At 42.7% G+C, this 27,248-nt stretch overlaps 1 protein-coding gene across 2 annotated transcripts in view; it reads left to right on the forward strand.

Annotated features, from left to right (window-relative positions):
- prmt3 (protein arginine methyltransferase 3) overlaps nucleotides 1-27,248 on the forward strand; it is a 76,071-nt gene that overhangs the window by 45,032 nt on the left and 3,791 nt on the right. For both annotated transcript variants that reach the window (XM_031323607.2, XM_031323608.2), the window contains exons 12-15: nucleotides 3,420-3,607; nucleotides 7,165-7,251; nucleotides 17,968-18,018; nucleotides 18,862-18,949. In XM_031323607.2, coding sequence (XP_031179467.1) covers nucleotides 3,420-3,607; nucleotides 7,165-7,251; nucleotides 17,968-18,018; nucleotides 18,862-18,949 — 414 coding nt within the window. The remainder of the gene's footprint in view (nucleotides 1-3,419; nucleotides 3,608-7,164; nucleotides 7,252-17,967; nucleotides 18,019-18,861; nucleotides 18,950-27,248) is intronic.

The following is a 27,248-nucleotide window of genomic DNA, read 5'->3' on the forward strand; positions in this document are numbered from 1 at the left end:
AAGGTTCAATTTAAGTGCATTGTCAATAGGGCTGCAACTAACAATTATTTTTAATGTTGATTCATCTGTCATTCATTTTCTCGATTAATCGATTAGTTGTTTGGCCTATAAAATGTTTACCATAGCCCAAGATGACGTCCTTATATGTCTTGTCTTGTCCACAACTCAAATATATTCAGTTTACGGTCATAGAGAAGTGAAAAAACTAGAGAATGTTAACATTTAAGAAATTGGAATAAGATATTTTTTACACTTTTTTCATAAGAAATGATTCAAACCGATTAATCGATGATCAAAATAGTTGCCAATTATTTTAATAGTTAAAGCGCCCATATTATGCTCATTTTCAGGTTCATAATTAGGGCCCGAGCGCCGACAGCGGCGAAGGCCCTATTGAAACTGAAGGAATTATTATTACACCAAATTAATTGGCTTTTTGAGGGGCTTAACATATTCAAAAACTCACCAAATTTGGCGGGCGCATCAAGTCTGGTGAAAATTTACGTATTTTAAGGGTTTCGGGAATAAGCGCAAAAATGGCTCGCTAGCACCCCCTAGAAAGTTAAAATAATTGAGCCCCTGCAGTGCGTTTAACGTAGACTCATGAAACTTGGTACACATATGTAGCATGTCAAGATGTACAAAAAACGTCATTAGAGCCATACCCTAAACCCAACAGGAAGTCCGACATTTTGATTTCAAAGTTCGAAATTAGTGCGATTTTGGCCATTTCCACATGTCGTACTTTAACGAACTCCTCCTAGAGATTTCATCCAATCAACTTCAAATTCGGTCTGTACCATCTTAAGACATTAAAGATGAAAATTTGTTAAAAGAAAAACTTTTCGTCATAGGGCGTGGCCGTGGCGGGGCAGCCATTTTGTGCGTTTCGCCGCCGAAACAGGAAGTGGGTGTAACTCGAGTGTACATTGTCCGATTGGCTCAAAACTTTTCAGGATTCACAAGAGTCCAACCCTGAGGACAAATAAAGGCCGATATTTACTTAAAGTCATAGCGCCCCCTAGTGGCAACAGGAAGTAGGCCTAAAAGTCAAGGTGCTATACTTTAACAAACTCCTCCTAGAGATTTCATCCGATGGACTTCAAACTTGGTCTGTATCTTCTCAACACCTTAAAGATGAAAAGTTATTAAAAGAAAAACTTTTCGTCAGACGGTGTGGGCGTGGCGTGGCGGCCATTTTGAGTGTTTAGCGATGAACAAATAAATTGTTGGAACTTGAGTGTACGTTGTCGTATCTGCCTGTCACAATTGACAAGGGTCCACGCCTGAGGACACCTACAGGGCAAAATTGACTTTTGGTCATAGCGCCCCCCGCTGACAACAGGAAATGCACCTTATATGACAAACATCATCCTATTTACATGAAATTTATAATGTGTGGTCTACATGTGATACTGAGCTGCCCCCTATACTTTAACCACGCCCACTTACTCAGGCCACGCCCCCTTTCATAACATTTGAACCGTTTAAGATAGAGTATTGTGTGAGGTGTCATTGAACTCAGCAGAGAGTTGCTTCTTCATTGATGATGGTTTGGCCCGCCCCCCTATGCTTAAGCCACGCCCCCTTTCATAAATGGTGACCCGTTTATGATAGTCTTATGTGAGGTATCATTGAACTCAGCAGAGTCTTCATTTTTAATTGGTGATGGTTTGACCCGCCCCATATGCTTTAGCCACGCCCCCTTTTCACAGCTAATGAACCGTATGACGTAGAGTCTTGTTTCAGGTATCGTTGAACTCGGCAGGGAGTTCCCTTTTCATTGTTGACGATTTGCGGTGTCTGAGTGCCGCGCGAATGCACGGTTGCAAGGAGTGGAGTCCGCTGGTAACCCCGACGCGTGCAGAGGCGCGAGGGCCCGTCCATCGCTGCTTGCAGCTTTAATTGTATTTTGAGGTTGTACCAGAATAGGTTTACATGGTTTAATTTTCAAAAAACACCATATTTTTGTTGTACTGCACATTGCTGCAGCTCCTCTTTTCACCCTGAGTGTTGAGCTCTCTGTTTTAGCTACAGAGTGAGGCATCACACTGCTATCCCATCTTTGTTGGGAGTCGCACATGCTGCATTAGCTAGGTACTGCGCAGTAGCTTGGTACTGGGCTACTAGCTAGAAGCTAACGCTGCTAGCGGTTAGCCACCTCGTTCTCAATGGCAAAACACTGCTACAACACACGAGTTCACCCTAATCTACAAAAGAAATTGTATAGAACTACTTACATGTCCCTCGTCTGCAGGTATTCAACGCAAAGTTGGAAGTGTGCCCTCGTTTAGAAGAAGTCTCCCGGCTAATCCTGCCTTGTACTGACCGAAGTTGGAGAAACAGCTAGCTGATGTGGTATTAGCTAAAGCACACACCAAATGTTTCGGCCAATGACGTAGACGGTCCTGTCGATTTTGACCAGCTCACCCGGAGACTGAAGGCAGGATACATTCAGAAACTCGTATCTCACTCAAAACAGCATGGATGGGTTTTTTTTCCAAGTTTGTATGCGTGTGGAAGCACCAGAGACACCAAATAACACCCCAAATCCCAGAAAAAGTGTTGTTTTTTTTTCATAATATGGGCACTTTAACAACGAATCGTTTAATTGATTAATCTTTGCAGCTCTAATTGTCAGTAGACCTTGGTAATAACACCGTTTATGTAACAGATGGTTAATAGACTATGAATAAAAATTAGCACAGTGATTAGTGCAGACAGACTCAGATGCAGAAATAAATAAATTAACTTTCCACTGCTCAGAAAACTGCCTGCAATAACTATAGGAACGAATAACAGAGAAACTACAAAGCAACACAGGCAGGGACTGAGGAAATGTCTACAAAAGTTGCATCTTTAGTGACAAAATGTTCCAGCCAAGAGAGTCCAGCTCCTCCCAGGTCTGAACGAAGCTTCTCTGCCGGTTTTGAGAGGTACTTTTTTAATCGTTGGTTGCCAGCGTTCTTTGGCTGTGGGCATCGCTAACAGCATTGCCAGCTCTCTCTCTCTCTCTCTCTCTCTCTCTCTCTCTCTCTCTCTCTCTCTCTCTCTCTCTCTCTCTCTCTCTCTCTCACTCACTCTGTGTCTGTGTCTGCCTCCACATCCCCATTTTTTCTAGTTTCTGATTCCTCTTGACTTGGCGTTTAATGGCGAAATTAAGCAATTTTATCACATATCTAAATGAAACACAGTTATGACTGAAAACCAGTTATATGTCAGTGACAACCTGAGGTCACCCAGATTGTTGCAGTGCAGAGAAGGTTTTGATGGAAATAGCTTAACCTTGGGACCTTAATGTCAGAACTTGAGGCGGACTTGAGACTTGTAAAACAGTGACTACAATAATGATATTTGTGTACTCGTGTATGCATATTATGATCAGTCCTTGACTCCCTTTGCTCCTCTCTTTTCTCTAGTATATCCAGACCTTTGTAACATCAGCCTGGCAGCGGTCGGAGACACACAGAAGCACCAAGACCACATTGCATTCTGGGATGACGTGTATGGCTTCAACATGGCGTGCATGAAGAAGGCAGTGGTGCCTGAGGCTATGGTGGAAGCGGTGAAAACAGAAACACTCATCTCTGAACCTACAGTCATACAGGTAAACATGTCTATAGCACTACATACATATATGCATAAGTACTGCATCATTCGACCTACAGTGTAGTGGCTTTGGAGGTCCAATAGTAATACTGGTATTTGAAACTGCAAGTAGCTAATTTATTTGACCAATATTCAGCATTTCTAAAATGACAATTAGATACAGTAGAGTGACTTGTCTATGATTTGACATGTTACTGGTTGTTTTGGCTGGATATAATGTGGATTTTTTTAAAGTAGCAGATGGAAAACGCCATATTTCTAATGGTTATTTCACCTTTGGAAATATGGTGTTTTCCAGGAAGTAAAATTAGTAGTTGAAATACACTCACCTTAAGGATTATTAGGAACACCCTACTAATACCGTGTTTGACCCCCTTTCGCCTTCAGAACTGCCTTAATTATTCGTGGCATTGATTCAACAAGGTGCTGGAAGCATTCTCTAGAAATGTTGGCCCATATTGATAGGATAGCATCTTGCAGTTGATGGAGACTTGTGGGATGCACATCCAGGGCACGGAGCTCCCGTTCCACCACATCCCAAAGATGTTCTATTGGGTTGAGATCTGGTGACTGTGGGGGCCATTTTAGTACGGTGAACTCATTGTCATGTTCAAGAAACCAATTTGAAATGATTCGAGCTTTGTGACATGGTGCATTATCCTACTGGAAGTAGCCATCAGAGGATGGGAACATGATGGTCATAAAGGGATGGGCATGGTCACAAACAATGCTCAGGTAGGCTGTGGCATTTAAATGATGCCCAATTGGTACTAAGGGGCCTAAAGTGTGCCAAGAAAACATCCCTCACACCATTACACCACCACCACCAGCCTGCCCAGTGGTAACAAGGCATGATGGATCAATGTTCTCATTCTGTTTACGCCAAATTGTGACTCTACCATCTGAATGGCTTATCAGAAATCGAGACTCATGTTGCTGGGTTAGCTCAGTTGGTAGAGCAGGCGCACATATGTAGAGGTTTACTCCTCGACGCAGCGGCTGCGGGTTCGACTCCGACCTTCGGCCCTTTACTGCATGTCATTCCCCCTCTCTCTCCCATTTCATGTCTTCATCTGTCCTGTGAAAATAAAGGCCTAAAAACACCCCAAAAAATAATCTTTAAGAAATCAAGACTCATCAGACCAGGCAAAATTTCTCCAGTCTTCAACTGTCCCTGAAGAAATTGTAGCCTCATTTTCCTATTTTTAGTGGAGATGAGTGGTACCCAGTGGGGTCTTCTGCTGGTGTAGCCCATCCGCCTCAAGGTTGTGCGTGTTGTGGCTTCACAAATGCTTGGTTGCATACCTCGGTTGTAACGAGTGGTTATTTGAGTCAAAGTTGATCTTCTATCAGCTGGAATTAGTCGGCCCATTCTCCTCTGACTTCTAGCATCAACAAGGCGTTTTCGCTCACAGGACTGCCGCATACTGGATGTTTTTCCTTTTTCAGACCATTCTTTGTAAACCCTAGAAATGGTTGTGCGTGAAAATCCCAGTAATTGAGCAGATTGGAAAATACTCAAACCAGCCCGTCTGGCACCAACAACCATGCCAAGCTCAAAGTTGCTTAGATCACCTTTCTTTCCCATTCTGACATTCAGTTTGGAGTTCAGGAGATTGTCTTGACCAGGACCACACCCCTAAATGCATTGCAGCAGCTGCCATGTGATTGGTTGATTTAGATAATTGCATTAACGAGAAATTTAACAGGTGTTCCTAATAATCCTTTAGGTGAGTGTTTTCTGGATTTATATGAATAAGAACGCAATTTACTTGCATAACCTAATACTGTAAGTCGGCGTGTGAAATACTGTTTAATGTTCCATCTTCAGGTATCTTAAAGTGATTAAAATCAAACCTGAAAAGGCTAAATCACTCTTCTTTTGAACTGCTTACTATTAATAAACATTAACAAGCACTTGTTGCACAAAGATGACAGATAGGGAGCCAGGTCCAGCCCTCACAATGTTTCTGCTATGCTTAGATGACATCAACCATTATGATAAACAAAATAAAAAACAAGCATCAAATGTTTCTGCCAGAGGTTGCCCAGAGACTCGACCTTTAGCGCCAACTCTTCAGTTTTTTTTTCTGTAGCAGTGATCAGAGTGGATCCTCAATTTTGTCACCTGTGGATGACACCAACTACCCAACATCTGATATCTAACACCTGTATCAGCTGGGTATTGGCAAACCAATATGTGAGTCTGATCCTAATGTACAAGGATCTTGGAACCTTCAAGTAGGAGAAATAGAGTTTGTGGGACCCAAGCTGTTAGGCTTTAGACAGGGAATGAGAGCAGGAGTTAGCTGTGGAGAGAGAGATAGGGGCCCTGAAGGTGTGTGTGGTGCGTGGTGATGCTATAGCGCTGGGTGATTGATCTGTCTAATCCTTGTTTAAGTTCCTCTTAAGGAACTTCATTACTCTCAGCCCCCTGTAGAGTGGTTTTCCCTGATGGGAGAACACACATAACCACACACACGATACCTTCTGAATCTTTCTGTGTAGGAATGCTCTTCCCTCTTGTCTCTCATGCCATCGTGTGTTTCATCGCTGTTTGCTAAGCAGCATGTCCTCCACCCATCTGTGGATGTGATGTATGAGGGGGGAACTTGATATAATGGAATTTGAATCCTCTAATCGATAGTTTCTCCCCTCCAGTGACAAATAGACAGCCCCTCTGCCCAAATTACATGGACTCTCATCTATTGCCTCCCGTTGATACGATCCAATAACATTCCATTAAGGCTGGCTGCTATTCCGTAAAATTGAGAGCCCTTTCATGGAATTATAAATTCCTGCAAAACAGATGAGTTTTTTTTCTCAGTGAGAACAGATAGGAATGTTCAACTTGAAGAATATGTAGCCATTTGAAGCTGCTTTAAACCTGCCTTATTTTACCATAATTCTAACAGTTTAAAAAAGTAATTTAGCTATAGTGTGTTGCTCTAAATGGTCTCTTAAAGGCACAATCTGTGATCCACATGTAAACCTACCAGGGATTAAACATATTTATTGTGTCGGCATAGTTTTTCTGCTGATGTCGGTGGATTTGTTTTGTTTTGTATTCACCAGGAGTAGGTTTCTGTAAGGTGTTCTGTTGCTTGTAGCATCCACTGCTGGCACATTTCTATAGCAGTTGCTTGACTGACATTGTTACATCCACCATTTTGTCAAATATTGACAAGCATCTTTTATCTACTCCCCAAATGCCCTTGTTAGAACATTATCTGTAGGGACTCTTTTATTACCTTCACCAAAGAGGTCATTTTTTTTTAGCTCGGTTTGTCAGCTGGATTACGGAAGAACTGCTGGCCAGATTTTCATGAAAGTTAGAGGAACGTTGTAGCATGGGCCAAAGAAGAACCCATTGAATTCTAGAGCGGATCAGAATCACGGGGTGGATACACCAAATCATTTTTCACTTTTGTTAACATTGCTATATCTCTGCGCTCTCCGAGTGCCCTTCTAGTTGTTTAATTGTTTTGTATTGCTTGACCACAGTCCATATTGTCATCAGTATTTATTTATTTTTAAGTTTTTGACTTTCAACAGACAATTGACTGTAACAGAGTGTGTCTGTCTGAGCTGGAGTTTGCATCCGATTTCTGCTTGAAGATAACAAACACCACAGACTGCACGGTAAGTACACACAGATGCTGCCCACTCGCACACTGAGACATCCACAATGCTATTGATATGAAAACATTTGTAAAGTTGATCTAGTTTGACTTTTAGCCTTAAAATGATCTTGATGTTTAATTATTTGAAGTATTTTGCCTGGTAGCATGCGGCGCCTCTGCAGTTATCAAGCACTACCCTTGTGACACTGGGGCTTAATTGTGTGAATAAGAACATATATGGTCAGCATGTCATACTTTATGTTGCTGAGATCTTAAATGCAAAAGAAACTCATTACATATTTTTGTCTAATTGGGATAAAAACTCACCTGGGGAAACAAAAACACTTTCCAGATGAGTTGTTTTTTTTCTCCATCCACTGTTACCACCTGTCATTTATCAGAGATGCTGTGCAAAAGGAGTGAGGCAGTACAACCAGCAGAGACATCTGTCAGCTCACGTTGATGGATTATGTTTCAGTATTTAGGAGGATGTCTGTCAGTTTGATCTTTAATCGAGTTGCAAATCGAATCAGAGCAGTGAGGCTAATGTGACTTTGAATTACATGTCATACGACATAGTGAATGTTCACAGCCTGCTTGCCCTGTCATTTTCTCAAACGCCAAAACACACGCGCTTACACAATCACAAGTCACCTCTCACACTGGACTGGAGACGGAAATAGTTGCAGCGTGCGCCTTTCCTGTAGATACCTGTCCCGGTCGTATATCCACTCAACCAAAGCTGAGTTATTCTTTATGCTTCAGCCTTGTCCCCTTACACATGGTACTCATGGTCTCACATGTCAACGTACTGTAAATTGACTAACTTCATTCAGACAAATAGGTAGCTGGGACAGTTTATTCAACAGATTGTTTGTGACCTCAAGGTTCAAATCTTTCAACCGTTAGAGGAAGTTCACTCATGAGAAAGGTTAATGTATGTGAGAATGCAGAGAATGTTGATGCTTTTAGAAGCAAACTAAATACCTACCTTATTAGTCTGGCTTTGAATTGGGCTGCATTAATCTATCTCTTTATGTATCTGTCTCTTTATCTATGCATTTTAGCCTGTTTTACTTTTTGGTGTATGTTGGTATATACCAAGTTGGAGTTTGTATCTATTTCTAATCCTGCCTCTGATGTTTCCTCACTGTAAATTGATGAGATTTATGATAGCGTTTCCTCAGCTCCGGTTTTTATTGTTTAGTGAATGCAGTTATTAATTACAAAGCCACTTGTCACTGTAAAGCACTTTGTATTAAATTGTATATGTATGAAAAGTGCTATACAAAAAAGTCTGGTTGATTTGATATATGTATATTTCCCGTGTGCCGTTGAGCAAGGCACACAAAGCTCCTATTACACTTAAGTATTGTTGAAGCAGTTGCTGTTGAAATTGTCCAGAGTAATGAGGAACGAGGAACATGTTGTGATTTGTATTCTCAGAAAGGCGAAGCATTTCTACTCGCTGCTCGGGGCTTCTCAGGTGCTGCAAGCATATCACTCCGCCCAAGTAGCAGAAGTAGCAGTGCTTCGCCTTTCTGAGAATATAGTTCCCAGTTTATATACGGTTAGAAGATGGCTGTGTCTCATGTGACCTTGTTATTTGTACACCCTGTGACTATACAGATCACAACATGTAAATAGGAACATGTTGGCGTTATTTTGTCACTTATTCGGAGCAGTAGGCTAGATTGAACCGATTACCTTCAGGATCCGTGCTAGGCTAAGCTACCGGTGGAGCCGTCGGAAAGAGTTACAACACGCACAGAGATGAGAAGGGTATGTATGGACTTATCTAACTCTGGGGGTTACGGTGAATAAGCTAAAGTCCCAATAAGTCGGCGTGTACCTTTAAGATAACTTATTTTACTGTATGACTAAACGTGGAGTATAGTTCTGGTTTATGGGGTTTCGTATGCAACGTGCAGATGTTCTGTAGCTTTGTTGAAGAAAGTGAAAACCCTCAAAAATAAAGATACATGCAACTACACATTGGATCTACAGAGGCTATGTGGAGCCAACAAGAAGTGTCAATATTCACCTTGGCCTACTTTGTGTTCATCCTACATGATTGTGGTGCTGGTAATGTTTGCTGATTGTGAAGACAACATATAGGAAGTTAAAAACAAGCTCAGTATTTTTTTCCATTTTCTTTAATGCTAGACACGTTCGTCTTTAGTAATGTAGCAGAGTCATTTTCAGTGCAAACCTTTTCCTCAGTGAGAAGTTACTGGATGAATGAATTGTATGACAATAATGTACAACGTATCCATGTAGTGTTTTCATGGTGCTCAAGTTTAAACAGATTTTTACACAGCCTGATAAGTCTTAAGGCAGCTACACAACGGGCCGATAATCGGCCGTTGGACAGTCTGGCGAGGTCAGTGACTCGAGTCTGTTCGGTGTGTTCCGTGCCGTCGTCCGTTGGAGGAGCTGTCGGCCTTCATTTTGGCCGACCTGACATGCTCAGTCGGAGACAGGGCAGTCGGGACTCACCCGGAAATGGCAAGCGGGATGAGTGTGACTAAGCCTCTCAAAATCTGACGAAAATCTTTTAAACTGACTTTTGTCGATCTGAAATGAAGACAGATTCAGCAACTGCGTGGCCTATTTCTCGCTTAAAATGTTTTCAGAAACACGTTTCGGTGAACTATTTTAGTACAATATGAGATCGTATTCTGAATGAGTCGCCATTAATGGCCGGTTGAAAAATCCAAAATCCGGAAGCAGCAGCCAGACCCACGTGACGTGTTCGTCCAATCAGCTGCTGGTTTTCATTTTTGGGCGACTATACAGATTAGCGCCGCCTGCTGTTATGGAGACATATTACGTCTCGTCACATTGGTGTGTTCCGAGGCATTTTTTTGACCAACTCGGGGAGACTGATCAGCCCAACTGCGTTTTCTGCCAACGGTCGGCCGTCTGATTGGTCTGTAACGGCCTTTAAGGAAAAAAACAAATTAGTACTCTTTTAATTATTTAATTTGTGCTCTCAAATTAACAACATGTGTGCAGAAATTACCAGGACATAGCGTTGAAACAACTGCTACAGTATGATTGTACATACATTTTTGTTGGTCGGCTCTATTGTTGTTGATAAGTCAGCCTGAAATAAACTTCGAAAACAATATGTAACATTTTAACACATGTTTAAGCGATTTCAAAGACAATTCAACCCTATTAACCAGCACACCCCCGACATATTCACGTATCTCTGTCAAAATCAAACTATATTAAACCAGTCGACTCATTTATTTCCATCACTGAAAAGAAATGCGGTTAATTAACCCAAAGACAGAAATAAAGAGTCCAACGTAAGACATTACATGAGTCATCTGAAACCTGGCTGAACCTTTGAGTTGTGGTGTGTAGGTAAGCTTGACCAACGATTGCAACACAAAGTTGAAGTGTGTGTCCTCAGTGGGGGTCAGCTACAGGCCTCTAAAGCATGGAGAATGGTTTATGAGTCTATTTGGTGAGGTGCTGGCAGCCACCATACCCCCCCCCCCACACACACACACACACGCACGCACGCACGCACACACACACACACACACACACACACACACACACACACACACACACACACTTCCCCTGAACTTCCTCCAGCGTCTGAGCCACATTTCTCTCTGTGATACCAGCAGCAACCTGCCGACTACAGAATAGCCTCTGCAGGCTCTGACGCTCTGCACTGTGAGAAGTGATCTGTCTGTAGAAAAGCCCATTGTGTTAGAGCAGCTTTGTGTTGTGCTGCAGTGTCACTGCACTGTCTGGCGTATTGGTTTAATGGATAATCAATAGGTGGTTATTATTTGGCCTGTGCTCCCTGGCCGGTGAGTTTAATGGGATTTGTAAACATCCTCTCATTTTTCCTGTCTTTTCTGCTCTGTAATTGAAAACATCCAGTTTCTATATCTAGAATGTAAGTCCAGTCATGTTAGGGGTCCTGCAGAAAAACAAGATGATGGGATTGCATGGTACGGAGGTGTAATATTTCCGTTTTTTATTTTGACGTATTTAGATGCACGACCACTCTTTCCCTGCTTTCTTCCTGCTATTTCACGCTTGTAGTAATCTATAGTTGGCCGGCTGATATGCAAAAGTGCGTGTCTTTGTATCTCCTGTATATGATTTATCATTAAGTCGTGCTATCAGGCTCATTTTATCCAGTTGTTTCTAGCTTTTATAATGCAGGTATTCTGTGTAGAATGTATCACTTTTGTACACATTTGTAGATACTCGCCTCCTCCATCCAGCCTGCTTGTCCCAGAATTTACAGATGGGATTATTGACCTGCAGGAGTAGGGTGATGCTACCATAAAGATACTGATCTGTAGTCAGAATTGGCTGCAGCTCCTCAGTATTAGTTAAGGTTAGGATGTGTGAAGGGTAAACCGCTCCTGGACCAGTGCTCGGGGATCGGTGAGGGAGAGCTGCTGCGCCTCCTGTGATGGAGCGCCTGCTTTTGTTCTCCTGTCGACAGTCCATTCATCAGCTCAGCCTGCCTAACCTTGCATTAAATGAACAGCACAACCCCTGCGTCTGCGCCGTTCATGCACAAGACAAATCCTCTCACACGCGTGCTTTTTTCTAATCCCTCCTTTCCTTGCCTCCCTTCTACACCTCACATGCTCTACGTCTTGTATACATCGTGTCTGCCTTTGCAAACCGAGCCTAATACAGGATATATACGTGTTGAAACTTTTATTAAAACTTGGATCAGAAATTCTCTCAGGGCATCTATACCCTCGCCTTTTTTTTGTCCTTTTTAGCCCCTAGAGCTCCATGATCCATTTACCTGAACTGTAGAACAGGTAGCAAAAATGCCTCACCCCCTCCTAAAGGCTGAAAATGATGTATGCTGATGGTGTTGCAGGAGAGAATAAGTTTCTGTCTGTAATTAATTTTAACACTGCTGCTGATGTAGCTACTGTAGCGCTGCAGGGAAAAATGTCTCTGCAATCCATCTCGAACCTGCTTTCCATCAAATTTAAATTGTGTGTGGGGGGGGATGGCCTTCTGGACTGACGGGGCAGGCGCTCGTCAACTTCAAGGACGATTTTCAGCACATTAAGAAGGGGACTGTTGATAAAAAAAAGTCCACTCTTTAACTCTCAACGGTGTAAAGTACATAGCATTCAGAGTTAGGGGATCTTCTGACTGTCAACAAGAATTGTTTCGGCAGGCTTTTTTTTTTTAAACTTTAGCTATTTCATTTTTCTCAACAAAAAAAACTCTTTCATTATAGCCCTGTCATCAACATGAGCTAGATGCATCAAATTCAGGCACACTGAAGGTTGTCTAATGGCATTGTGAAAAATGTAGGTAATCACTAAGAGGGATAGTGGTTACACCAAATTCAGGCACCAGACATCCCAGATTATTTATACAATATCACATATGATGGTTGACCTGCTCTTCTCTACTTGATTATCAGCAGTGCTGTTGTTAGTGGGGGAATTGTGATAGTGCTACAAGCTGGGTGTAATTCCCATATGTTGTATGAGTATTGGCCATGACAACATTTTATTGCCACTACCTGGTGGAGCAGGGGGCATTCATGTGTGCACCATTCCCAATTAGAGAGTTGAAATCAAAGCAAACATGAAACAGATACTTGAACATGAACATTCTAAATACAGCAAATATATTATTATTGAAACTAAACTGAATCTAAAATTAAATGATAAATGCATGTTTTAAACCAAATGTCACACTAAACAAATGAATAAAATAAAATATGTGATTTGGTTAAGGAGTGGGTAAAGCTCCCCCACACTCCAATGTAAAGATTTGGGACACAAAGACTGTCATCGACTGGGGGAAGCAGCATGGGCCACCAACAACTTTTCAAAAAAGTTGAATGCAACAGAAATGTCACACAGTTCTGTTTTTTAGTCCAATCAAAAGTAATCGTAGAAAGTAGTCATCTGGAAATCCGTGTAGGAAAGCAGCTGTAGGGCAATTAGCCACTGTCTCTTTATTAATAGTGGCAGTTGAGGAAGACCTTGTCATTTTATTTTTTTTTAAATTTGCTACTGTTTGCTTAGCAAAAACTAGCCCCAGCCACTCACATAAACACACCAGAGAGCTCTCATCGATGCAGCAGGTCGTCAGCCGGAAAGTTGACCATGAAGTAAGAACCACAATTCTGTTTTCTTTGTGTTTACGTTCGGTAGCACTCAAAGGCAAGTGTTTGAGATTTAAATAGATTTTTTTGGGGGGGGAACAGCTGTAGGATGATTGTGCTCCTTGCCCTGATGCCAGAATTTGTGTTTCCCAAATCTCGACAACAGAGGTGAGTAAAAAGTTATTATGACCAATAGTCATAAAATGGGGGGGGTCGAAAAGTTGTGCGTATATGTTACACCACACGTTTTACCAGCGCCCACCTTGAACTTAAATCTGTGTTCAGTGTTTTTATTTCTATGAGATTACCTGAACAAAGCTCAGTGATGCAGATAACCACAGTCCGTCTTGCACAGCGTGAATCTGTTAGAGTACAGTTGTGTGTGTGTGTGTGTGTGTGTGTGTGTGTGTGTGTGTGTGAGAGGCATCATGAGTGAGAAACACCGACTGGAGGTGCGCTGCAGCCAAGCCTGATTCATGCTCCACCTCACTGGAGTAGCAGCAGTCGGGTGGAGAGGCTGAGAGGAGAGATGGGGGAGGGAATTCACACCAACCATGAGATGGTCGTGCTTGAAGCCTCTACGCCTGGATAAACCCCATCAAAAGCGAATTAGCCCGCTCTTCTGCCACCCCCTCCCTCCCTCCCCCTCAGCGCCCCCTCCCTCTCCCTCCCCTTAAACCCCCCCCCCATACATCGTATAATAGTATCTGGCCGGGCCACGCAGCTCGCTGACACACAGCCGGGCAAAAGGGAAGCAATGATGAATTGCTCCCTCTTGGTGTTATCCATGATGATAATTATTAATTTTCCCCCCCGCTCTTCTTGGAGAATGGGGGCCGGAGAGCCGCAGTGTTGCAGAGCCTCCTCCGTGGGCCGCCAGGAAGCCCGCTGTCATCACTTATCACAGACAGAGCCGGGGGCCCAAGGCTAAACGCTGATGAAAATGAAAAGCATTCTGATTTGTCCTCTTTTTGTTGTGTGGGTGTGTGTATGTGTCTCTATGCTTTAAGTTTACACTTTCTTTTGCCTTGTTCTCTCGGTTTGTCGCTCTTGCTTCTTTAATCCCTCCCTTCTTATGTCGGGATACAGAGGCCTTGATCGGTCAGGGATTACAAAAATTCTCAAATACAACATAACAGGCTTGTTAAAATGATCACAAATTAATAGAACATATATTTTGAACACAGGTCTGTGAGGGTGCAACGTTTTTAATTTAAGTTTTCTGATTATTCAAGCGCAAGATGACAACCGAGCCCGCATTAATCATTTTGTTTTGGTTATTTAATCTAATGACTTTGTGTAATGTGAAAGGGGTTGCTCATATAGTGCAGCTCTGTATCTCTTTGGAGATGTCAAGCCTCTATTAGCTCATTGTTTTGCTCATGCAGCACATTTACTGCTTAGGCTTACTTCAGTTTCAGCACTCTCACCAACCTTTCCAGCAAACGTGGCTGTTTTTAGTTAACAAGCTCAGATAACCCACTGTTCAGTACCTGCTTAGCACCAGACAGCAGACAAAGTTAGCAAATAGTTGGTAAAGAAAGCCAAATATGTAGCAGCTGGAGACCTTGGTATTTATTGCATGTCATTGGGTTGACAACAATGTGACTGAATGCTATTTCTGTGTTTGATGAATGTGATTGGAAAATGTCTGCTAACGTGTTAGCCGTAACAATTCAATAAGCTGTGATATGTTGAAGGTTGTGTTATCTATCAGCTTGTGTTGATACTTCTCTGTCCCCAAGTAGCCAAAAACCCATTAATGCTGCTTTGTTATTTAGCATCTCTTCCGACTGTAATTTTTTTTACTTTCCATGAATCAGTGTTTAATAGATGTAGCCAACAGAAAGCACTTAAGCAACAGGAACAAAATACAGCAGTACATACTTTTTTTAAAGTTTTTATTTTTATTTTTATTATTATCAAGTAAAGATGGTGCTTGCTTGTTGTTATTGGGTGTCTGTAAATTGAGACTGTGGTCTAGACCAACTCTATCTGTAAAGTGTCCTGAGATAACTTCTGTTATGATTTGAGTCTATAAATAAAATTGAATGGAATTAGAAAGCTGCCCTCCTCCCGTTCCCATCTGGTGTTAAAGTTTAAATCTTGCTATACCGTTATACTTGGTGTCGTAAAAACTTAAGTCCTTTCAAAGGGTCCCAAGAAGTTTGATAAAGTTTCTTCCCCCAGCCCAGTTTAAATCAGAAAGCTTTAAAAGCCTGCGATCAGCTCGGCCTGAAACACTCCATATCAGGTGTGAGTCATCAAGGTCTTTATTGCTTATTATAACAACTTTTGTGTTTCATGCATGAGGCAGTTACGTTCCTTTTTATCTTTTTCAAATGTGAATTTCAATGGAGCAGTGAGACGCCGATCTCCTCTGCCAGTTTGGTATTTGCAAGTTTCACTCTGTGGCCTAAATTTTAATTGTCTCGCTGCTGTGTGAAAGTTGCACAACACAGAAGTGACAATCAATCTCGCTTACGAGGCGTTGTCATCAGCGAGGCGCGATGAGGATGATCTCTGCCTCTCCGGCTGAGAGAGGTGAATCCGCTCTGCCTGACGAGTAATTACGGCTAATTTCCTAATTACCTCAGTACCGAGCGTCTGTGTAGCGTTCATTAAAAGCCATAATTGCATTGGGTTGACATGCTCTTTCATCCACTTTGGGTTCTTTTCTGGCTTTAGTTGTGAGCTAGCATGCCGCCCCTGCCTGTCTCGGTCGATAAAGGTTGATTGAAGCCTCTGTGTGCGAAGTGTGTTAAACACAGCTTTGACGGCAGCATGGTTATCAAGTCTGCATATGTGTATCTTTGTGTGTGCTGTGTGTAGATGCATTATGAAAAAAGATCTCTCTTTGCCAGTTTAACTTGCAGACGATATTTAAATACAATTTAGGAGACGTTTACAGAAGCTGTGAACAGATGGTGCTTTTGCTTCTCCAAGTGATACAAATCAATTAAAAACCTCTGTAAAAAAGAAACCTCCTCCCCAGCTTTTACATTATGTTACAGCCACTGTTTTTTTTCCTCTCTCTATCCTCCTTTTTCTCTCTTCTGTCCCTCTGTTTTCCTCTTTCCCTCTCTTCCATTGATCCGGCTCTTCTTTGTCTCAGAAAGCTGGCCTCCAAGTTGTCAGCTGCGTCAGGATTAAAAGCTATTAGTTCTGCATCATTGCTACTACAAGTGCGCTCCTGAGATTGATAGAGTGCCTCTCTTCCTTCAGTGGGGGGAGAAATAGTAGGAAAACAAGCCTGGGGGGGGTGTTTTTTTTTCCTGGACTTTACCTCAATTTGTTTCAGATATGTGAATTTGTTTTCACTCAGTTGTGTTCACAGCTCTGTAAATCCATATCAGCAGACAGTATATTTGTAAGGAAAGAGTGCATTTCCATGCAGGCATTTAGTGAATTGAAAACTAAATATGAAGGAAAGACCTAAAAAAGCTGTAATGAAGCTTCAAGCTGGCTTGTTTCTTCTTCTTTGGTTTGCAAAACATAACAATGCTTTCACTGAGAGATGAGATTTGTCAGTCCCCTAGTGGGCATTGTTCAAATGAACACACATTCATATTCAGTTGGACCAAAACCACATTAGTGCTTATTTTCCTGAACCGATTCCTCCTCTGTGCTGAGTGTTTTCACAACACTGTCACCAAAATAGCCACCTTTGCTAATTTCATGTACCAAGCTGGATTTTTTTTTATTTTTTTGTCAGCAAAATTGCCTTGATGTTGTTGGTGGCTGCCTCATAATTTATTTCTTTTGTCCGGTGACAAGTCTCCCAGTAGAGGTGAGAGGGAACACATGGGAGCTGTTGTTGACTCAGCCCAAAGGAGAACCAAGTTGCTTTTAAGAGGAAGGAGGGTTGACGAGTGCAGTTCTCACATGAGTCAACATACAGGACTTTCACCCAGGAGAGCCGGGATCGCGTCCCCGTGTGGCTTTTATCAACAGTTTTTTTTTTTGTTTGTTTTTTTTTATAAATAAAGCCTTCCCCAATGTTCTTTTCCTAAACCCAACCGTTTATTGTCTTCATAAGCGTGTGACGTTGGTCACCGTCGTGTTTTTGTCGTTTTTTAGTGTTACTAAACACTTTCCCAATGTTCTTTCCCTAAACCTCTTTCCCGAAAGCGTTTTTTTTTACACGCGTGTGACGTTCTCGCGATAGCACGGCACGTTCTCGCAATAACGCCACGTGGCGTGAATGTTTACATCCGCTGTATACAGCGTAGACATACACGTGGATAGCTCAAAATGCATACAGATAACACGCCATTTGGTGTGTTATCTGTATGTATGTATGTATGTAAAATTTCTTCCGGAATTTTCTAGTTTAAATTCTTGTCTCTCATGTAAGTAGCTAAGTACTGTAAAGATACCTGTAAATATTTGAACAGTAAACGTTATTCCCAGTTTGGTTTTACTGCCATATTCCTAAACACAGCTGCTCATTTAGCTCATTTTGCTCATTAAAACCCTGAGACGTGTTCTGCCTCCTGCCTCTCTCTCAGCTCTGCATGTCAGAGTTGCAGGGTAGTCAAAACAAACCCAGGGGTTTATTGTACTGTCACATTCTAACACGGCCCTCATATTTCATTGCAGGCAATTGTCGGCTACTTTGACATTTTCTTTGACAAAGGCTGCAGCAACAAGGTAAGCAGCAGTGGCAACAGCCAAGCCATTTAACAGAAACTCAATTATGTTCACGCTTTAGCGTGTTCCTCCTCCCTGAGGCGTTCGCTGGCAATCGACATGGCGTCCTAGCCGACTGCTGATTTAAGCACTTTACCCAGCAGAGCCGGCCAGTTGGAACAGCCGATGCCAAGCTCTGTGAGCAACATAGATATGCCTTTTGATTGCACTTCCTATTGTACCTGAGACGCAAACTGCATGCTATGGATGATCCAGTAAATGTCCATCTCCACCTAAGGCTGGAACAATGTAACATGGGATTCTGTGTTTGCTTTATAAATACAGTGCAGTTAGTTTTCATTTATAATGCACACTAAGCTATAAATGGTTTAGACACACAGGAGTGTGAGAGTGCATTGACTTCTTGATTCCAAGATTTTGTGCAGCTTTATTTTAATCTAAACAAGACTCCTTCAGGAGTAAGTTTTCCTTGTGTTTTTTGAGAATGGGACACCTACTTTATGTTTGAGTCTTTTGAGGTTTATAACTTAACTTTTAAATTGTGTTGCTCTTTTCAGTTACTATTGCGTATGGACTCACATTAAACAACATGAAAGTGAATATCATGGTTTCCCATAGGCTCAAATTAAGACTAATTGCTTTTGATTTTATATCGATTTTCACCTAAACATATCCAGAATTTCTTTTAAACGTAGTGAATCAGTTTAAACGGATTCAAAAGCAGATTTCATGTCCTTATGTTGTTGGTTTTTTTTGCGTGATGCTACAACATGACATGGTGCTCCTTCCCACTGCTTTGTGATGTTTATGCTCTTTTTTTCTTTTCACGTATTCACACACCAGGTGATGTTCTCCACGGGTCCTCAGGTCACAAAGACGCACTGGAAACAGACTGTCTTCCTTCTGGAGAGGCCTATGTCTGTCCAAGCAGGTCAGTAACACACAGACCACAACACGGCTAGGAAACACTCTGCAACACTAGTTTTGTATTTAAATACTGTAAGATTATGGACTTTTGTCAGCTCTTATGTACATATTCCTAGGCCAAGAAGAGTGTGGTTAAGTTCCATTCTGTGTTTCATTTAGGTTTGCGTTGTGTGGGTTTACTTTCTTTCATGATTTTATTTTCCTCTCGTGGACCTTTGCGGTGCGTCATAGCGAACTGCGGCGGGTAATCTGTCTGTGGTGGAGATGTAGTCAGGCTGGTTGACACCCGTTATCTGTCACCCGCAGAGACAGCGAGGGATCAAAACAAATCACATCTAGCCATCAGAGACAGCATGTAAAACTTCATCTGATAGCCGGTTGCAGGCCTCTGAATCATGACACGTTACAAGAGGAGCGCTTTGTAACTGACCAGTGAAATATTTATAGAATCAGCAGATAAAAGTATGTTTAAGTGGTGCAGCTTGCTGAGAGGCTTGCTAGCTGTATGGACGTATGGATGCTCTCTGAAAACTCCAGCAAACATGACAGAGCATCTTGTATCGCTTTTTGTGACATTCACCTTACTGTTGTTGCTCTATAGTTTAATAAATGTCATCGACCGGCCATAAACGGGTTCACTTTAACACAAATATGTATTCATTTTTTACCATAGTGATTAAATCAGACGGCTGTGTTATTGCCAACTTGACAAGTACGATCCAACAAATCCAATCAACTTTAAAAAAATTATATATAATAATTTAAAATAACCAAAAAACCTTGTTCTGATATTGCCATTCTTCAGTGTATCTGTCAAAGTACAATATGTACAGTCGCTAGTGTGTCCAACACATTGGAAAGTGAGACTATGTAACTTTTAAAAGAATCAATTGCACATTTCTTATTACCAATGAAAAGTGAATTCCACTTATTAGTAGCACTAAAAAGCACCTTTGCTCAATTTAATACACTGAAGGGTACACTGAAGTGTTTTGCTGTCACAGCCTTACTTGGTCTGGTAAGACAAACATTAGATAACTGACATTACTGAGTCTTCTCAACTTGTGCTACTGATATTACACTATGTTTTAGCATTTACCGTTGTCCTGCTGTTTAGTAGTCTCGCTTTAATAGGAAGTCCAACAAACACAAGGAGGCAACAAAACATCAGTGTCTTATCCTGCTTTTTCATCGTTGGGACCTTTTCATCTCAGACAGACATCACTCTCTGTTGAAGAACTTTGAGATTTCAGGAGGTTTTCTTCATCTGTTCAGCCATAGTGTTGCTACTCATACTCACTACCCAGTTCTTCTTCTGCTTATTCCAAAGAAAATGGAAACATAAATGCACTACTTCATGCGTGCCAGAGCGTTTATCCCAGGAAAGACCTTTCTGAGTTTAGATCAGTACATGTTTAAGCTTTTATTAACTAAATACAGGACAGATCTCTATTGTTATTAGTACTGGTGTTATGACTCATAGCAAAAATGTATAATGATTACTTTTCAGTGTTTCCCACACGCTCAGTCATTATATTTGTTGTGTGAAAGATCCTGTGTTTATTACGGCTGTACGCTCTGTCCCTCTGTGCACGTTATCATAATGGGAATCGCAGATGTGTCTGCTGATGTGGGGATGGATGAGCCTCGGAGCCGGCTGTCCCCTTACTGACTAGGTATTAGATGAGAGTCTACTGTAATAAATGACCTGCGGAGGGACGGAGGCGTTTGTTGTCCGGCGGCCCTTAGCCACGCTCTGCCAGGATGATAAGAACGTCAAAACCTCTGACGCTGCCCAAACGCTATCGCAGGCTTCTCGCTCTGCTGGGTCAGATAAACCCAGCTGAGACTGAGCGCTGAGGACGACAGCATGCTTACGCAATACAGAAGTGGGAAACTGCAGAGGGAAACGGACGGATTTCATTTGATTATCTGGTGCAAAATGTCGGGCTGTGTTCCCTGTTTCACCTGTGCAGAGTGGAGAAACATAACGAATGCAGATGCTTCAATACAGGGCTCGAGGGGGCACTGAATGGTTTCATGAAAATGATGTGAATCATATGGTATTGGCCTTCACAGTTACATCTCAAAGCAGTGGAACAGAGTTGAACACCTATGGGTGATATTGGACCAACGTGTTAGACAGCCCTCTCTACCACCATCACAATAACACCAAATGAGGGAATATCTTTTAGAAGAGTGGCGTTCATCCCTCCAGTAGTTTCAGAGAGTTGGACGTATGTCTATACATCACAGAAGTAAACCTGGAATCCCTTCTTTGCCCCCTTTATGTATTCTATCCCTTTTGGGGGGCACTTTTGTGTAAATATGAAACAGTACTGTGTATTGGGTTTTTCAAGATAAACTAAATTAATCATTAAGGTTTTATTTTAACTTAACCTTTTTACCACTGATATCGGGCTGATATCATGGAAATGATGGTGGAGACTTCACAGACGACCAGTCCAATGAATTTAGATTAAATGCAGCTTTATTCAATATTGAACAAGTTTCTCTCCGAGAGAGGGAGATAACCATGTGTACACACTCCTAAGAGCATGTACCCATAATGTCTCTATGAACATCAAAATAACTCCTCCTTTATACTTGTTGGGGCTTCACACATTCCAATCTATCTATTTGTGTTGGACAATATTACCTCAAAACTAATCCTTATATGGAAATACTTCTAATAGATTCACACATTCCAGGCTCCAGTTTCCTGTGTGTGTGAAGGTTGTCCCCAGACTAATCTTCTTGTGTAGTACACTGCATACAAGACCTTACATAAGATATGAAATACATTTGAAACATGTATGCTGAAATATCCACCTATCAACCACTAACAGGCTGAAAATTCCCCTTCGGTCAATGACAGGATTAACCTGACTCCGCTAGATGGATTGCTTCGCATTTGCTGGCATATCCATCTGAGAACTTTCCGTTGGAGAACTTTTGGTAAGGGGCGAAAATACTGGTTAGCTGATTGGATAAGCCATCTGTCTATCACCACCTTCTTCACGACTAGCGGAGCCAGTTGATATATCAAAATCTTGCCGAAACCAGTCGGGAGAAGAGCAAAAACATCTTTTCCTCCGAGAAAAGCCTCCAGTGCCGTTTTTTGCTCTTCTTTCAATGAAGGAATACTTTCTAATTCGGATAAAACTTGCGTGACAGCTACGCTCATCTCATCCGTGGAAGCCGCCATGTTGTTTAGACTGAACAGTCGCTTCTCGTTGCGTCACACCTAAACCCACCTCAAAACCAACGCTGATTGGTCGATCGTTTGGCGAACGGCTCCAAATTTTCTCTATCTCAAGATGCCAGACTGATCTGCGAGTGGAAAACTGGAGCTCGCGAGATCAGGACGGTCTCACGAGGTTATGACAGGATAGCCTATATAGGAAACTAAAGACTGGATTTCCGTTGCATTTACTGTCGATATTCACACTCCCGACTGGACGAATCGTCCTGTTTTCATGACCCCCACGCATTGAAAACATCTCACATAGCTGTAATATTATTACATTACATGTCATTCAGCTGACGCTTTTATCCAAAGAGACTTACAATTAAGTGCTTTCAACTGTGAAGGTTCAAACTCCAGACAACAAGTAGTAAGTGCAAGTACACTAGCTTTAAATAAGCAAAGCTACAAAGAGACATATGAAAGTGCAGGTTCAAGAATTATTATTTTTTTTTTTTTAATATCCAAGGTGTAGTCGGAAGAAGTGTCACACCCAGGTTTCTAGCAGTCTTGGTGGGGACTACCACAGAGTTGTCAATTGTTATAGTCAGGTCTTGGGTAGGAGAGCCCTTCCCTGGAAGTAAAAGGAGCTCAGTCTTGTCGAGGTTGAGTTTCAGATGGTGTGTAGACATCCAAGAAGCGATGTCAGTCAGACAGGCCGAGATACGTGCTGCTACTTGAGTTTCAGACTCAGGAAAGGAGAGAATTCGTTGGGTGTCATCTGCGTAGCTGTGATAAGAAAAGCCGTGCGACTGAATGACAGACCCGAGAGAGTTGGTGTACAGAGAAAAGAGGAGGGGACCCAGGACTGATCCCTGAGGAACGCCAGTTTTGAGTGGGCAAGGTTCTGAGCTAGATCCTCTCCAAGTTACCCGGTAGGTTCGGTCGGCGAGGTAAGATGTGAGCAATGAGAGCGCAGAGCCTAAGACACCCAGATTTCGGAGTGTCGAAATGAGGATCTGGTGGTTCACTGTGTCAAAGGCAGCAGAAAGGTCCAGAAGGATGATGATGGAGGAGAGAGAGGTTGTTCTAGCGATGTGAAGCTGCTCAGTGACAGCAAGGAGGGCAGTTTCTGTTGAGTGACCAGCCTTGAAGCCAGACTGGTGGGGATCAAGAAGATTGTTCTGGTGGAGATAGGTAGAGAGTTGATTATAAATGGCACGCTCAAGAGTTTTAGATAGAAATGGAAGAAGGGAGACGGGTCTATAGTTATTTACATCAGAGGAGTCGAGTGTTGGTTTTTTGAGTAGTGGGGTCACTCTTGCCTCTTTGAGGGCATCAGGGAAACAGCCAGTTGACAAGGAGATGTTAATGAGATGGGTGAGGAAAGGAAGGAGGTCAGGAGCAATGGACTGGAGAAGGTGAGAAGGGATAGGATCCAGGGGGCAGGTGGTTGGACGGGCAGAGGTAATCAAAGTAAGAATTTGGTTTGGAGATAAAGGGGTGAAAGAGGAAAGAGTACTGGATGTGATGGATGGTAAGGTGATTTCAGAAGGTGTGGTGGAGAATGAAGAGCGTATGTCATCTATCTTTTTTACAAAATAGTTGACAAAGTGGGTTGGTAGGAGGGAGGATATTAGTTGTTCAAAACTGTCATTGTCCAGTGTGCTCTCCCTTATCTATTGTTTCCCTTGATTTGAGGTTTGACTGGCGCTCTTTCGGTCTGGCTGTAAAATAAAACTTCCTAAAGTCACCTTTTACACACACACACACACACACACACACACACACACACACACATCCTGAGCTCAAAACCAGCCAGTTTCAATCCAGCGGAGTCTAGCTCAAACTGACGTTGACTCTGTAAAGATCCATCAGTCTGTGCTGTATATGTGAACGAAGCCAAGTATGGGAAGGAAAAGTTTAAAAGAAGAACAAAATGAAGGCAGAAGAGTGTGAGTAAGGGAGTGAGCGGCAGGTTATTGATGTGCTCGCTCCACCCCGGCATCCTGACGGTCCCCAGCCTCCTCCAGGGGCCGTAAACCAGAAATTGAGTTTTTAACAGCATTCACCGGCTGCCTGCTAGGCTTCTATGGGGTACTTTACAACACACACATACACACACTGCTCCTTTACACACTCAAATTCACAAGAGTACTTGCATACTTCTATACTAAACTCTGGCTGTAAGAGAAAACTTCCTAAAGTCACCTTGAAGATGACAAAACTCTTACACACACACACACACACAAACACATACACACACACGTGGCCTCTCCTCCTAGGTATTGACTGAGAAGCACCTTCAGCTCTGATTGGCTGTAGTGACCGACTCTGTCTGCGGTGATTTATCATGGCGGAGACCGAATCCTGTTTGATGTGTTTGTACGAGTGCAGCAGTAATTAACTTCGAGGCTGCGCTTCTGTGGGAGGTGCCGGCAGAAGAGAGAGAAGGCACGCAGCAGGCTGGAACAAAACATCCCTGCAAATCCTCTCAGCTGGCAGAGTAATAAATTAAACAGCGAATCATTTGTCATGCTCTGGTGTGTTTGTGTAGCTCGGCTATTGAAGAGGATGGTCCCTTTTTCACAGCTTTACCTACTTAATGTAACCAGAGAAAGGAGGTCACAATTTGTTTTGCAACAAAGTCCCATGATCCTCTAGGTGAGGCGGTGGCCTGGATACTGTACCTGCGCCTTGGGCGTTTGTTCTTGTCTGGACTTTCATTGGACAGTCAGGTGTTTTTTGTTTCCACCCACTTTCATGAGTCTCTGTCCCAAGTGGTGCTGTAGCTCTTCCAGATCTCCTCTTTCCCCCGCCCTCACTTGTCCAAGCTCATTTCACTCACTCACCCCCCCATCCCCTCGGTTGAAATCCAAAGGTCCTTGAGCTGGCAAACGGCAGTGGCCGAACCAACCTTCAGGTTCCTCAGGGCTGGAATCTAACACACTGTTTTTGTGTCTTAGCTGTCTTTGTGTCTTAGCTCTTAGCTCTGTACTGAACAGGAAACGGTCTGAGAAGTAAAAACGGACTAAATGAAGGTAGACGGGAGCAAGAGGGAGGATGTCAAGGAGGTGTGGCTGAAATGTGGCCATGAGCCTTACTGCAGTGTCAGGGAAGGGGCTGAAGTGGAACTCTGTGCATCCCTGTGTCTCATCCAAACTTTTTTAATATTTCGATGAAAGTTGGAATTCCCAAGAGCATTGTAACAAAGTTAACATTCATCAGCTCTGTTATATTGCTAATTGACAGAAAAAAACATCTCTCTCTCCTCAGCTTATATTTCTTTTACTTACACTTTTAGAGCCACTGGAATGATTTTTTAAATGCCCCATCAGGCTTATGAAGCTCTGTCTTGCACTCCTACCGCTGGTATAGTACATTAACTTCACATGAAATCATTGTCTTCCACTTTCATGAGGACATAAAGTTTAGGTAAAACAGTTTAAACCAATCCTTTCAAAAATGTCATAGTATTTTGCTGTGAAAATCGGTAAAACTTAAAGAAAATGAGTACTTCAGCTCAGCCTACACTTGCCCTCACTGTATGGAGCTGCAGATACTGAAGGTATGTAAGGAGTGTGAGCTAAATGGTTAACATGTAAATGGCAACAGTCTAAATGAATCACTAATGCGAGCCATGTATTTCCAGTGTAATTTCATGGGGAAAGGCTGCATTGGGCTGTTTCTGTGGGCCTGGTAGCGCTTAATGACACTGGCATGTTGATGTACGACATCGTGGTGAAAGCCCGGCTCCATTCCCCGACTCATTTCCACACATGGTTAACTCTTTCTCCCGGCATCAGGAGTGGCCAGTTTACTGAAGCCTCTTCCATGAGGAGTTTGGTCTGACTGATTACAGCAGAGCTGCTGTAGTCGCACCACGACTGAACAGACATTCGGTGGGTGGTTCTGTTCCTAAATGTGAAACACGAGGGGTTAGTCGGATTGTTTCTTCTTTTTTTCCCCGTTATTTTGAGGGCAAACGTCTTTGGTCCCACATCTCCTTTTTTCAAAAGGTCTCCAAAAGTCAAGCAATTATTCCTTTAACCTTTATCAGCCTTTTTGCCAACTTGAGTTTGACTGCAGCCGTCCGCTGTCTCCCATGAGCACCAGGCTCTGTTGCTGTTATAGCTTGTGCGAAATTGAGGCTCCTTGTGTCATTCCCTGTCAAATAAGTGAAAGCAAAGAGAGTTTTTTTTTTTTTTTTTTTTTTTAAAGATTACTTTTTTTTGGCTTTATTGGCCTTTAATTGATAGAATAGCTTGAAGATAGGAAAGGAGAGAGAGGAGGGACGGCATGCAGCAAAGGGCCGCAGGTCGGATTCGAACTCAGGCCGCTGCCAAGGGCTCACCCCTATTTTCCACCGGGTGCGTCTGCGCTGCGTTCTGGAGGTGCCGCGACCCCCGCATGCAATCGCTGCCATTCAAGTCAATGCTTGATATTCCACCAGCCGCGCCACGGCGTGTGCGCTCAGCTAAAGATACACGCCAGGTCTATTTCCACGCTAGCCGCCGGGCTTTCGGACAGCCAGGCAGGAAGTGAAACAGCGAGACTATCCAGTCAATTTATCAAAAGACACCCCCCCCCCCCAGTGGCCGATTAGCTCAGTTGGTAGAGCGGGCGCACATATGCAGAGGTTTATTCCTCGACGCAGAAGGTCTAGGGTTCGACTCCGACCTGTGACGGTTTTCCTGCATCTCTTCCCCCCTCTCTCTCCCCTTTCATATCTCAGCTTTCCTATCCAATAAAGGCAGAAATGCCCCAAAAAAATAAAAAAGACATCCCCCACCAATACTGTTATGTCTCCTTTACAACGCCACGGACAACGATAGATAGATAGATAGATAGATAGATAGATAGATAGAAAAAATAATACAACATCACAGATCTTTTTTTAAGGACAACACCAGAAAAGAGAAGGCATGGAGTTTAATGTCAGGAGTGCCTGGAGTGGAAGGTAGATACTAGCTTAATAAACACACAATTGTTCTGTAAAGGACCTGTAGAGACAATCAAATCTGCAAATCGGGCAGCAAGACGCTCCGCTTCTAATACGCTCCTGGTGTGGTATGGCACGTGGCGGAGAACGGAACAAAACCGGAACGCAGCACAG

The sequence above is a fragment of the Sander lucioperca genome, chromosome 3 (assembly GCF_008315115.2).
Source record: "Sander lucioperca isolate FBNREF2018 chromosome 3, SLUC_FBN_1.2, whole genome shotgun sequence".
Lineage (NCBI taxonomy): Eukaryota > Metazoa > Chordata > Actinopteri > Perciformes > Percidae > Sander > Sander lucioperca.